Source organism: Mugil cephalus, chromosome 9 (genome assembly GCF_022458985.1).
Source record: "Mugil cephalus isolate CIBA_MC_2020 chromosome 9, CIBA_Mcephalus_1.1, whole genome shotgun sequence".
Lineage (NCBI taxonomy): Eukaryota > Metazoa > Chordata > Actinopteri > Mugiliformes > Mugilidae > Mugil > Mugil cephalus.
In genome coordinates this window covers 13699117-13713405 of record NC_061778.1, presented here as the reverse complement: position 1 = coordinate 13713405, position 14289 = coordinate 13699117, and the positions used below count along the sequence as shown (strand labels likewise).

At 42.8% G+C, this 14289-nt stretch overlaps 2 protein-coding genes across 2 annotated transcripts in view; one reads left to right on the top strand and one right to left on the bottom strand.

The window, feature by feature from the left end:
• cbl (Cbl proto-oncogene, E3 ubiquitin protein ligase) overlaps positions 1–8653 on the bottom strand; it is a 33853-nt gene extending 25200 nt beyond the window's left edge. Inside the window, exons 1-2 of the mRNA XM_047593238.1 lie at positions 7797–8653; positions 2561–2808 (exon numbers count right to left, since the gene is read on the bottom strand). Of these exons, the coding sequence (XP_047449194.1) occupies positions 2561–2808; positions 7797–7943 (395 nt within the window). The 5' untranslated portion in view covers positions 7944–8653. The remainder of the gene's footprint in view (positions 1–2560; positions 2809–7796) is intronic.
• Positions 8654–8821: 168 nt separating this feature from the next.
• Positions 8822–12782, top strand: ccdc153 (coiled-coil domain containing 153). Its single transcript, XM_047593243.1, has 6 exons — positions 8822–9194; positions 9273–9341; positions 10271–10390; positions 10606–10698; positions 10778–10908; positions 12335–12782. The coding sequence occupies exons 1-6, from the start codon at positions 9131–9133 to the stop codon at positions 12461–12463; spliced, it is 606 nt and encodes a 201-aa protein (XP_047449199.1). The 5' UTR covers positions 8822–9130; the 3' UTR covers positions 12464–12782.
• Positions 12783–14289: the final 1507 nt, after the last annotated feature.

Sequence of the window (14289 nt, the reverse complement as noted above, 5' to 3'; positions counted from 1 at the left end):
CGGTCATGGTAGCTGAGAGAGAACAATCTCACTAAGGAACTGAGCAACAAGATGAGGATGTATCTCTCAAGGCTGGCTAGATATAATGGTTACCTAATTTTCTCTACTGACTAATATTCATGGTTATCTTAATGGAAAAAGAAGCCGTCTTTGAATCAGATACTTCTGATTCTGTGAGTAGTTCTATTAAAAACTATTAGATAACAGTGTGCATGGTGTTTATGCGGCGGTCACTGTCAAATAGGCCAAACTGATAAAACATAAATTATCTTTGGAGAGATAACGAGCGATCTCCTTAAGCATCCTTTACTTAAGACTGTAAGCATTTCAAGGTTTTCTTGCAAAATCTCATGACATGAGTCAGTAAGAGGTCACTCAGCAGGGCTAGAAATGCAACGATCCACAGAGGGCTACTTTGTGGGCTAATCTGCTCTCGAGTTTATTATGTCAGCATTGAAGCTCTGAAGCCTTGCTAGCTAAACCACTTCTGGCTTATTCAATGGTTTGCTCTTCTAAATCACCATCTCTGTGATCTGCTTTCTTGGCAGCGTTTGCCCTTAAAGGCCAGACACATGAAACCAACATCAAAGAACAAAAGCAAACACTACAGCCAGCTGGCACATACATTCTGTATCTGTATGAAAGGAAATGAGTCTTTGTACCAGCAGGTGGCGGTAGCGTGTATTCGTCGTTAGGCTAGGAGGCTAGGAAGAGCTACATCGTGACGATACGCTGGACTACAGTTGCATTAATTTGAGGTGATCTCAGATCACAGTGATCTCTCTGATCGACTGATACTCCAACATGCTAGAATCAGCTAAAAAGTTGACGCTAATGGTCGCACAGCACAAAAAGGAGGCTCATTAATGTCTCAGCGACAATCAGCAGATTGTTGGCTTGGCTCTTTTCAAAACCACACGATCAGCTAACGCCATGATGGCTACCTTTTCCTTCTTGACTGGTCACAATTCAATAAATTAGGTTTCCTATAACTATAACACAAGGCAAAAATGACATTTCAATATTGATCACTGAAGGGACAGAGGTGGAAGAAATAGGCTACGCTCTGCTTTGACTGAAGAATATTACTACATCTCGAAATGAGAAAATTCCAAGTAACAACATACCTATGTGTAACATGGGAATGTTGCAGGGCGAAATAAGACAATTGCTGTGTTTCCATTACCTCTAGAAATGCGCAAAACCTATATATCGCAATAAAAAACTGGTAACGGAAAGGCCTACCTTTCAAATATTGCTAAAAGATTTTTGCGCTCTCGTGAGGTGGTTGTTCAGATATATCGATATAAAAGCGTATCGCAAAAGTGCAATGGAAACACCTTTTAACCGACGTCCCCAGAGATGACTCAGCGGGTCATGTGATCAATTCATTTGAAGTCCACCTTCCTCAAAGTGAAGTCTTGTGTGAGGAGAATTCAATAGAGTTTAAGGCGTTAATCGCTAAACACCTTTCAGTGGAAACGCGTACATATCACAATTTCAGAAATATCGCTTTTATTTCGTGAAAAACCAATGGAAACGCAGCTAATGCTACATGAAGCTGAGGAAACTTGTAATTGGCTTAAGTAATCGTATTTCAAAAATAAAATGCAGGAGAAAAGCTATACTTGGCTACTTCTCCCCTCCGGCAATGATTTCAGTTCATAGCAGACAGAGATAAAAAGCTGCCTTGGCAACATTAAAAAAAAAATCTTTACCGAGTCATCTTGTTCACTATCAGCCAGATAAAGGAAAAGTCCAGAGGCAGCTTTGGGGAAAACTCTGGTTCATATCACTCATGAAATGTTCATGTCCATCTTACTATCTCATGTTACCCGTTCCAACCATGTCTTATAGCATCTAGACTAGAAACTGAAACTACCACGACTTTGTGCCGAAGCTCCAGTGTCTTCACATCCTCGGCTGAACGTTTTGCATAAAAGGATCATCTCTTTCATTTGGGATTCTTTAAACATGGGAATCACAAACAGTTCCTTATCAATTACCGCAGCCTGTAAACACCCTGAAGAAAAGCTAGTTTTCGGTAGAGATTACACACTTCTATGTTTCTAGACAAGATCATCCCCATAAGAACAAAGAACGAGACGAGGGGGTGGGGTTGGGGGGGCTGGTATGATTAAAAAACCATAGTGTAAGACAGCTACACGACGAGAACAGGTTTAAGTAGATGGTAGAGATAGGGAGGCACAAAAACAAAGTGACAGGCATGCAGGCAGCTGTAGATTTAAGCGCCAATCTGACCTCAGACGCTCACATGCTCAAACCACAACACATCCATCCTCTTGTTTTGATACATCTTGAGCTACAACCACGCCGGGGGCTGGGGATGGGTGCAATCGTGTGCCAGTGCAGTCATAATTATTCAGAATGAACCGATGGATTCAGAAAAATTCACACCTCCGAATGAGCCCTTTCAAACAGATTCATTAAAGGAATCAACACAATGGCTTCGCTTTGAGCGGAGAACAGAGAAACCACTCACATAACCACTCAGCTAATATGGAGACGGATGCCCTAATTTTTTTTCCGCTCGACTCACCTGGGTTGCGAGTTCTCCTCGTACATGCGCTCCTTGCCCTCCTTGAACAAGCTGATGGTCTGCTTGGTCTTCTTGGTCAGGTTCTCCATGAAGACCCGGAAGTACTCGTTGTCCCCCAGTGTCTCCATTTTGCCCTCATAGCGAGACAAAATGGTGCGCAGGTGCTGGTAGGTGTCTGGCAGCAGGTCCAGGATGTAAGGGGGGCTGTTCTTCAGAGCCAATTTGGGGTTTTGGCACAGACGCACCACCTGCAGAAAGGGAGGATGTGAGGGGGAGGACAAGATACCGTTAGAGACAAGAAATGGGTGCGAGAGGGTTACATGAGAGAAAAGCACGCCAAATGTTAGAAGAGGAGTGGTGAGGTGGCGGTGAAGGAGAGTGACACAGAAAGACAGGGAGTTCACTCATGTGTCACTATGCATTTTGGTTCAATTACTTATATCATATAGAGAGAACACTGCATATTACAGCTCCTTTCTGTATTGAATCACTCAGCGTTGGAGTGAAATAACGTCAGTGAGTGCAGACAGGAGGCCTGTAGAAAGGCAAACGCCTACCAAGTTAAAGACAGGGAGAAAGGCCCCTGAAAGCCCTGGTAAGTTCAGAGCTTTCCGAGTGTTTCACGTCAGTGTATTACATAATGGAATGCATACATCGAGTGTGATGGATTTAATCCATTAAGACATCGTGAATTTTTTTCCAGCACCACTTAGGCTACTTGTATCTCCGTGAAAGATATGAACAAGGAATACCTGCACTAATCGATGCAGGTCTTCTGTTCTTACTGCAAAAACTTAAGCGTCCGTCTACTGCTGCAGACAGAAACGCTTGCACACGCCTATGCGATTATAGGTCAGCACAGTTGGAATCGTCTCTTCTTTAGCATGTTTAGAGAAGCTGTTGATGTGTTTACACTTCCCCATTTCTATATGCACACCCTAAACCACTTCTGCCTTAAAAAGGACACATTCTTTTGACTTGAACGTTCAAAGATGATTGCCTTGCAAATGTCGCCGGCTGAAGCGTGGGCTATTTTAGCGAAAACGTGGATACAAGCTTCCAGTGAACCATTTCAAATATGTCCACAAGCGTTTTTTTTTAATGTCAAACCAAACCAAACTGACTAATAACAATCACTGACTTAGCAGAATTAGGGTGAATGGTGAGAAAATGAGTCACAGAAGACCTCCAGTGTCTGCATTCACACCATTAAGAATTAACGTTATGCTTGAGTGAAGCATGTTCACTAGGGGTGTATGAACTCATGTTTCATCCTCAGCAATGTTCAACTTTTCCTCACCCATCACACTGTACTGCTGAACTGCGTCTGAGTCACTTCGTTGACCATTATAAAAGACACTGGCGGACGGCCTAGAACACTGTGTCATTAAGTTCTGTATGGACACAGTCATTTACCACTGGACACAAGTCAAACTGACTTGTGAGATTGGACAGGCCAAAAAGTCCACTTCTATTAAAAACAAAAAAAGTCAGGTCCGTCCTGATTTGAGCCCGTGTTGACTGGCCGTCAGCTTCTGTGGTGACTGAACAATTACATGTCAGCAACAGGACATGGCTCATTCTTTGTAGACCAGGCCAAATTATTGTCTACCAATTATGAACTAGACAGATATATGGCAGGAACAGCTCTACAAGAATGTCAGTTTGAATTTCCTTGCCTCTCCTTTTTGTCTTTAAGGGAAAATAAGACTTCAAAAGGTTTGACTTTATTAATTGTTATCAACAATACGCTTTAAAACATGAATCTGTGCCAAAGGGACTCTTACGCTCTTTCATTACCAAACCAACAGTTTCATCTGTTTTTGTGCGACAATGTTTTTCATGGCTTCCAGGAAGTCAAACTAAATAAATGAGATTTATTTGTTCTATTCAACGCACCTTCTAAACGTCTTCTCGACAGGCCAGGGAATAATATCTAAACAGATTACATTAGAAGATTAATCGATTAGTCAATTAGTTGGCCAACTGATTAAGTAATTGTTGATTTTCTTGTGTGATATCAAATTAAATATCTATTGATTTTACAAATTAACCTATTTGATCACCATTCATATCAACCATTGCATTTTTTTGATCATTTATAATCTGAATGTTTAACTGATTAACTCAGCATTTGTTGGCCTTCATTGGTCTATTGACCACCAAGTAGAGGGCACCTAGACTTTGTCAAATCCCAACTTCGTATGTTACAGTTCGACATGGTAGAAATATTGTACTTTCATTTTGTATTGTAGGCCATTGTGTTCATCATCAAATGCTTATTAAAAAGAACGGGGTCACGATTGACCAGTAGGACATTTAGGACATAGGAAACGATATGAGCTTGTGGGCCTTCACTAGTGTCTCAGCATTAAAAGGTAGTCTTGCTACTGATACTGGGTGTAAATAGGACATAGTTGAAATATTTCAGTGCAACATGTCCACATGAATAAGGTCAAATCCTTTTTTAAAGATATGAGTCATTTTGTTAATCCATAACGCTTTTCAATAGGTCTTACGGATCAATGGGCTGAATGAAAAAATAGCAGTAAGAAATGCAGACAAACAAGAAATACCCTTCTGATTTTACAGACTGAATTGGTTTTAGTTAGTAAACTCAACTGTAAGGTCAGTATTTTGGATAAGTTCAGCTGTTGCACCAAACACACCTTTAGTATTATTATCAGCACCACGTCTGCAATGTCTTATATCTCAAGGCCTCCAAACACTAATATCTGACACCAAATAAGACTATCACTAAGGTTACATCACTGACATTATCATCTGCCATGATACCACGTACTCATAACTCGACACACGTTGATGCATGCACACGTCCAAGGCCAAAACAACTGAGGGCTCTCGTATGTCAGCGTATATTAAGGCTTCTGTCTTCAAGTAAAATGTCGACTGCCTCCAAGCTAAACTGCATTCCACGTCCTTTCCTCTCTTTTGTCTCTCCTGGCTGATTTTACACCTGGCATAGACGTAGTAGACTCTCTGCATCGAGTTCAAGGTGTAAAGGTTAACCGGATGGGAGAAAAGTTTAGATGCCATTCCTGGAAAAGGTTTCCTTCCCCAGTGGTTTCAGATTTCAAAACATATCGAGTTTAATTACATGAGAAAGTACTGTTTATGGTGAGATAAATTAACCTTCTGGATGTTCTCTGTCTATACCGAGACAAAAAAATAAAATCATTAGCGCTCCTCTACAGAACGATACAGTCACACCCGCAGACATTTATGTTGCCACAAATATAATGTTACAGCACAAAACTATTGTCATTAAACTCATTATCTTTGCGTAACATAATGGCCTGAAATTCTTTGCTGCCAAAATGTCTTGTTGAACACAAACGTATCGTTGCCAGTACTTGCTCATACGGATAGCGGTTACACTTTTCTAAGCTTGACTTCCAATTAAGATGAATGAATTACTTGATTTAGCCTAAAGGGTGAAGCAACGCAACAGAAGAGACAGAAATACACTAAACTGTAAAAATTATAATGCACTGAAAAATAATCTGGAAGTTTAGGACTGATTGAGGATGATGATAAACTAAAACAATAAAATACCGGTACGGACACAAGCACATTATACAAATATGGGACTGCCCATAAAAACTGATCTGTGGTTAGTAATGTGGTAAAAAAAAAAAAGAAAAAAAGAAATTAAAGTTGTATAACTACACAATTTGATTTTATGCGCATTGCTTCTTTGCAAATCAGTTTTTCAGCTTTCACTGTTTTAGTTATTACAAACTAGAAGAACCTGCCTTTAGCCTTAGACGCTAAGTGTAACTTAACAGCTTTATTATAATGGTTTAGGTTTGATAGGCTCAGCACAGCAGGAGAGGAGTTAATGCAGGCAACTCTGAAGGTGGAAATTTCCCTTGCAGTTATGATAAAATTTTAACTTAGGCCCGTGCAGGAGGTGTTCTCAAAGAAAAACTGCATTATACTACCGCAGGTGCTGGTCTACTGGTCTGCAGCCTGGGCTGAGGTTTTCCTTTAGATAGCACCGAGAAATATCTCTGTGGCTATTTTAAACAACCCGTGGGAGTAAAAATACTTTGCGTCTCAAAGCCATTTCAAAGGTAAGACACTTTCTTTGTGTGTAAGTGTGCTGCCCCTCACCTGTTTTACTGGGTCAGAAGTGCATGGTAAATTATTTTCATAGTGTAACCTGCACGAGTAGGTGGTTTAAGTAGCACTTTGTGAGCAGTCCGGCCGTCTTGTCGTGCACTTCAAGATGTACAGACAAGGTTTTTAAAGGGGCGCTGGAGATGCTCTGAGAACACAATTCTAAGCACTTGCGATTCGGTTTCACATCAGTTGTCTTGGCTAATTTAATTACAGTAGCTCCTCAAATATGGCCTCTAGTGTAGACATTGTAGAAATTAACTAGAATATGGGTTCTTTTAGTTCACAAAGTGCTCCATCGCTGAAGATCACAGCTCAAAACTAAGGCCTCAAATAGGAAGAGGAGGAGAGTCTAACAAGCTGTGTGAATCTCACAGGAAACTGGGGGTCAAACTGTTGCAGACTTTTTTTTTTCTTTCCGAGAAGTAAAGTTGTGAGATGAGTCTACCCTGTGAAAAGATCATAATTGGCCCAGTTAGATGGACATATCTTATTTTTTTTTTCTCGATTTGACTTGTCACCCTTGTTTCCTAGTGCTGACATACAGCTGACTGGGCAGACTTTACTTCATGCACAGGGAAGACTGCAACAGCGCTAGCAGCCTTTGTATGTAAATTAGTAGCCTGCCAATAAGTGCGTTCAGTTGAGAAGGTTTTATGTCGTGTCTTTGAACGCAGCAGCTTCTCAGTTGTTGCTAATGTTTCTGCTAAACACCTCTGTGGTTAAACGGTGTCGAAGCAGCTAACTCTTTGTACCACGTATAATCTAGTTAGCCGCGAGGGTTAACAGCCCCAACAAACAGAGTATTAGAGAAACTATTTCTATGTCCGAGGCCTATCGCTCATGTAATGCTGCTTTAAATGTCTCAGGTTTATACGGTGCTGGGAGGTAGCTTGGCATATAAGGTATTGAACGAGGGAGGATATATTAGCACATTAGCTACAGTTAGCTAAGCATGTCTTGTGAAGTAGCTGCACATTAGCAACAACAGACCTGCAGCAGGAGATCAGCCAGCTAGTTACAGCTAGTTAGCAGTCACCCTGGGTATCCAAAGGCCAAAGTTAATGGCTAGTTAATTCTGCCCATCACAAACCTTGTCCATCAGCTTCCAGCATTTCTCCACCGTCTTTTTGTCCACGGCCCCGGGCTGGTGATGGGAGTGGAGGTGGTGGTGGTGTGGCTGGAAGGCATCCTTCATCATTCCGATGATCCCCCCGCCTTTCTTCAGGTTCCCTGCCATCGTCGGGCTCGCCTAGAGTCGGCCAGAGGCAGGGAAGTGGTCAGGGGGACCGAACCGCCGCCTGGAGTTAGCTGGACCGGGCGATGGTGATCCGGTACCCCCCTGCGAGGACTGCGCCCGAGCGGCGAATCCGAGCCAGGGTCCGACGGTGGGTAGGCGGAGGGAGGGAGTGAGGGAGGGAAGGAGGACTATCGGAAAAAGGCTCCCATCGGTAAACCTAACATCAGTTTGCCGGATAAATGTCCCGGTTGTGGCTGAAAAAAACGAGCCCAGCGGTCACTCACTCCCTGCAGCTAGCCGCGCCGCTCACCGTCCCCTCTCTGCGGGCTAATTAGCAGACCTGCCTCTGCTCGTCCTCAGCGGGAGGACAAAGACACCGTCTCTCTGCCCAGACGGACTCGAGTGCGTCCTTCTCTCTGCTCTTGATACCCCCCAATGTCGTTCCCCTTTTTTTTTGTCAGAAGCAGCAGCAGCAGCAGATCTTTTCGCCCGTGCCGTGTCTTGACGGGAAGTTCAGTGGCTGTGTGACAGTGTCAGCCTTCCTCTGCGGGACGTGAGGCTGACGACAGAGAAGCCTCGGCGATGACTGAGGGGAGGAAGTAGCACATAAAACTACGAAAGCTTCACGGCCATACACGGGAACAAGGGCGAATAAATAATAGTGGGAATTAAACATTGCCCAGAAATTTTCAGTTTCCCCCCCGTGACGTGTATGTGCGGCCCTTTCCTTTCCTGTACGTCCCCTTCCGTTCAACCCCCCCTTCCTTCAACCCAAACCACACTCCACGCCTTCTCTCGGCGCGCGTCCCCGAGTCATGAATGTAGTCGGGTGCGCGCCTCTGCCTGTACAGCATTCATAAAACGTCGAGGAGATGCTGAATGCAGCCTCGGATTCTCCCGGCGTGGGGTTTGGTCGCCCCTGACAACAAAAGACGCCCTTTACACGACTAAAAAAGATCCAGTAACACACGGCCTGTGTTCGTGGGCTTAAAACACGACGGTGTCTCAGTCTAGTGGTGATTGGCTGCCACTAAAGTCAATCAACTATCAATCAAGCAGCACAGTTGGGCACCATGGCAACTCACCCAGCAACCGGTGCCCGGCAACAAAGACTCATCCCCATTATAGTCAGTGTTGTAGGTTAGAGAGCTCTAAGGTCTGAACAGGCGGCCTCGCAGCAAGCAAACATGGCTCCAAAGAAAAAGACAAAAAAGACCTCAAAGAAAAATCCAGAGAAAAGTAACTTTGCCGGTGAGATAATTTACATGCTTACTCGTTTTGGAGAAGTTAAAATGGGGATTTCTCACGTGCATTATTGTCTTATTGCAGGTGAAAATGTCTTGGAAGAAAAGTATAGGCGCAGTGTTTTGGATGTAGCCGTTCTGCAGGATCACATAGGTGAGGTGTTAATTGTTATAATATAGCAAAGTTATAAACCGAATGTAACTCTTATTAACTGTTAAAGTGTAGAAATGCATCTGTCATTTCTTAAGTTGTGCTTTTCTCAGTGGCAAATGTACAATGTTGTGTGGCTATAGTTTCAATAAAAGGGTATTAAAGGGTAGAAAACCAGTAGTCCAAAACTCCTAAAGATCAAATCTACAATCCATAAAAACATTTGAGAAACCAGAACCAGCAAACGTTTGTTGCTTGATACAACTACTTACTTTTCTAGTAATAGCTGTTGTTTTCTGTTGATTGACTAAATTATTCGCTACAGCGATATCACTTTCCCACTGTCCCTATGCTGTTTCAAGAAAAACATGAAAGTATTAAGTCATTTGCATTGGCTTTTCTTGAAGACTTTATAGAAATGCAATGTTTTACATACAAAACATGCACTGGCACACTTCTAGTAGCTAGTGTCGTAGTTAGAAGTGCACTTACTCTAATGCCTTCCTCATCTTCCTCTGATCCACTACATTTCAGAGACAAATGTCCTTTTTGACAGTTATGGTCATGAATTATTTTTCTGATTAAGACTCCACATACAAAATATACCGTGTGATGTATATAGGTCACGCAGTTAAAGCTAATTAGTTGCTTCCTATCTGTTAATTGAGTAACAGCCTTACTGTTATCTTCTTTGAAGGTTTTAACATTGTAGTGTGACATGAAGTAAACAAAACAAATACTTTATCCACCAGTGGAAACTGAACAAGTATAATCTGTACCTGCTAGTTTAGCTAACAGTAAATTACTGCTCACATGTTAAAGCATATCTTGATACTGGAACATGTTTTATAAATAATTTAGTTTGCGTTAATTAAATAATAAAAAAAAGTGAGTTTTTGCCACCTGTGCTAATTTCCGCACGTTTCCCGCAGCCTTGCAGAGTGAGTCAGTAAGAAAGGTCCAGTCTGATAGAATCGACCTGAGGAGACGCATGAGAGACATGGAGCAGAAGCTGCAGCACGAGAGGGAAAACCACAGGGACGTCAACTCCGGTACGTACAGGCAGGGCATGAATGAAAAATGAGTCTGTCTTTTAATAACCTGAGCAAAGTCTGGAGCCCTTAGGGAGCGAGGACAAGGGGCATGTTTGGCAAGGGTAATTTCTTATGAAGAACAAAAAGTCTAATTAGCTGGTTGGTTAAGCTGATTGCTACATTAGCCTTACATAGTGAATCAGCAATGAAGGCTGACACGAATGTCACTCTAGACTTCAGTCGCCAGTACAAAACCATGAAGACGGAGTTGACCGACAAAGTGAAGCGGCTGGAGCAGGAGGTCAGCCAGCTGAGGGAAGACCTGGGTATGAATAAATCTAATTTTAAAGTCCACAGTAAATGGTAAAGACTTGGAATAACCTGTTAAATGTATGCTTTTTCCAGCCCTTTGTCAAGAAGAACTGAGCAAAGAGAAAAGGGAACGTGAGAAAGTGCAACAGGAGAAGGATGGCATCATAGCAGACCTCCAACACAAGCTGGACGGCATGGAAACAGAATATGAGAAGGTCCTGCATGTAAGTCCAACACCAGCCTACTTAATACACAAGCTGATTTAAGGAAGAAGAAGAAGTAGCCAGTAACAGTCTCCTGTGGGTTTGTTCTGCCTCTCTGAGGTCACATGCACCTTAAACATACATGTAGATGTGTGCCAAGTCAATGAAGGTGAACCGCTTTCACACTGTGGATCACTGTACATTTTTCTGTGTTGACCTAACATAGATGGTATTCTTCCTTGCCTGTATTGTGAGGCCAGCTTCGCGTGATCTCGCTCTCGGTTATTTGTTTAGCAGAAGCGACAGGCAGGGATTAGCGCGTCTGCATAATGTGCCTGGGTGTGTGTGCGCGTGTGTGTCGCTATGCAAACAAGACAGTGTGATAGACTTTTGGCTCCATCTCAATGAGCAGTGCACTGACTCGTGTGAGCTCTCTACCCTTTGTCAGGCTGCATTGTCTTATACAGAGCAGATGGCATACTCCAAGAGGTGTTTTATTATTTTACCACTCGCAGGACGGTCTGGCATGTAGCGCTTTATGCTTTAAAGGCACAGGTGAGGTTATCAGGTTGAGTCTTAGCAAAGCAAAGATCAAGATAACCACATATTGTAACTTGCATATTAAACACAGGTGCAGCCTTGTAATCAGATTTCCATCTGCTCCACTGCTTATTTAAAGCCAGATGTCTTTTTTCATGCTGGGTTTTAGTGTCTTATGTTTTTCTTCAATGGTCCTACAGGTTAATGACATTATAGACTCTCCGTTCGTTTTAGAGATAACACACAGTCACCAACAGGAAGCAGCTTTCTAAAAACCTCAGTACAGAACTGTGCATATATATTTTTATACATGCACATCACTATTTCGGGACAGTGAAATGTGAAAAGTGATTTGAAATCAGTCGCGAAAGTGATGTGCTTCATTTTACACCCTGAGTGAGTCACAGGAAGACTTTCCATTAGCGGTTAAAGGATCCTGTTGTCTATTTAAAAGCAGTTTTAAACAGTATAAAAAAGTGCTTGGGTTCATGATATCAACAATAATCAAGGACAATGTTATGCTAAACTACAGGACAGTGATACTTGAATATTTAAAGTACAATCTCACATTAAGATGCGGTGGATGTTGACCTTCTGTAGGTACAGCCTGATTGACTGATCACATACAGCGCATGCAAATTTTCCGCTCTCAGATCTTCAAAGGTAAGTGGTCAAGCCTCGAGCCCTGTTAGAGGCTGATTGTCAAGATTGGATTTTAATATGTAATTAACATTATTTCCCGCTTCCCCAGTATGACACAGAATCTAATTAAACGTCTTCTCCATCAGCTCACTCCCGAAACTCATCAGCGATAAAGGCGTTTGAGGGAGAGGGTTATCAGGCCAGACAACAGGGTGACTCCGAGGCAAAATCTGAGCGCGCATCTTAATTTTGCTGTTTTCTGCAGGAGACTCTGGACGGCCTGACTGCACAGCTGCATGCGGCTCGGCGGGGACGGGAGGAGAAGAGCGCGGGCCTCCACCGAAATTACAAGGAAGTGCTCTCTGAATTTGGCCTGAATGCGCTGGACACTTGAAAGACACGGCCTTCGCAAACGAAAGCCTCAGTGAGATGCATTTGTTTGTCTCTGCATCTTTGACGAGACGACTGCGACTGAAAGTGAAGTCTGTGACAGATTCAATTTGTAACACCAATAGGTGTTTTTATTATACTTTTAACCATCAGTGTACAAGAGACTTATCTGTATTCAGTAGTGCGCCCTCTCTGTAATGTTGTTTAATGTCCACTAGATGTAGCAAATGACTACAGTCAGGGAGTGTTATGTGTGTATGCTGCACACTTGCCTTTGACAGAACATAAATTAAGATGAATAAAACCATAAGAGGGAACTCTAATGCGGTGTGCAATTAGTGAAAGAGGGTAAGAGAATAGTGTTACTCTCATGACTTCACAACAAGCTCACAGCGAAGTTAGCAAAGGTGGCACCGTTAATGGAGTTTTCTCTGGCTGTGCTTCAGAGGCCAAATATGATAAAAGGCAAGAAAGCAGAACTGGCCACAAGCAAGCATAAAAAAATAAATAATAAAAAAAGCAAACTAAAAGTAATGTTCAATATGAAGCAGACTAACAATAAACAACAGCAAGAGAAAGGCAAAAATAACAGTTAATGATGCAGGAAATATGATTTAGCTGCCTGCCATCGATAAAAGCCGACTTCCCCTGCGGGGAGCAAGATAAACAGATTTCACTTGCAAGGCTGTCATTCGTGCATCTTTTACATGGCCCAGTGCAATCTTTTTCTTTTAGTCTCTCATCTGCGGGGTAATGAATGCTTCACCGGGGGATTAAGATAATTCTCTGCTCTAATGACCAATTAACACAGGAACTCAAGAGGCCTTTATCTGAAAACCAGTGTTTTCTCCTCAAACTGCACGGAGCCGTTGCCTTCAGAGGGCGTGAGTTCCTGCTTGCGGGTGTAGCGGGGCAGCTGCCGCTGCCGAATACTTAAAACAAGACGCACACCATGCACCTGTTAGGGGAGGGGCACAGAATAATGGTTTAGTAGCAGTGTGTCTTACTGTAACATCAGCGTTATGGAAAAAAGCTGAGCTATAAATAGACCTCGTGGTGGAAGAAGTATTTAAATAAAACAATATAAATACAGAGGCAATGTGATTCAAATGTAAGCATCAAAGGCAAAAGTGTGTAAGTAAAGTAAGTATAGACTCTAAAACAGTATGAAACTCAGAACAAATGAAGTTAACAGAGGTTCAGGAGCAGCTCCATGCTTCAACCACTCCCCTAATTGCCGTCAAGCTTCCTCATGCCCGGTTAACTCAGCCGGCAGACCCCGTCCATCCTCTCCCTCCCATTCAAACCCCTTCACCCTGCCCCTCCCCAGTCCCTCTCCACATCCTTCCCTCCTCTTTTCATAGTTTGAGATTACATTTATCTGAGACCCATTCAGAATCTCCTCCTTTCTCGGCCATCAGCGGCAAGGAGCCCAAACAGGCATCCATCCTCTACCTCACTCCATCATTCATCCTTCTGTTGCCTTTCTGTCCATCACACCTGTGAACTGTTGTGGGTTGGTCCTTGAAACCTTATGCATCTTTTCCCTATGGACGAGTCTTTTTTGTATTAATAGTGGGCAGGGGGAAAAAACAACAACAACAAGGTCCTGCTTTGTCCAGACTGAACATGATAAATGAGCAGATTCTAATTTGAACTCTGTCACTTGAAGTGCTCCCCCAGAGGATGGATGATGCTCGGTAAAAGATGGAGTCATTATGGAAAGTGACTGATGTGCACTTCAGTCTTTGAAACTCTAACCCAAGGTCAACAAAGTCCAATGTTGTCAGTTTGATGCGTAAAAAATGCGACTGCGCTGTGAAGTGCCGC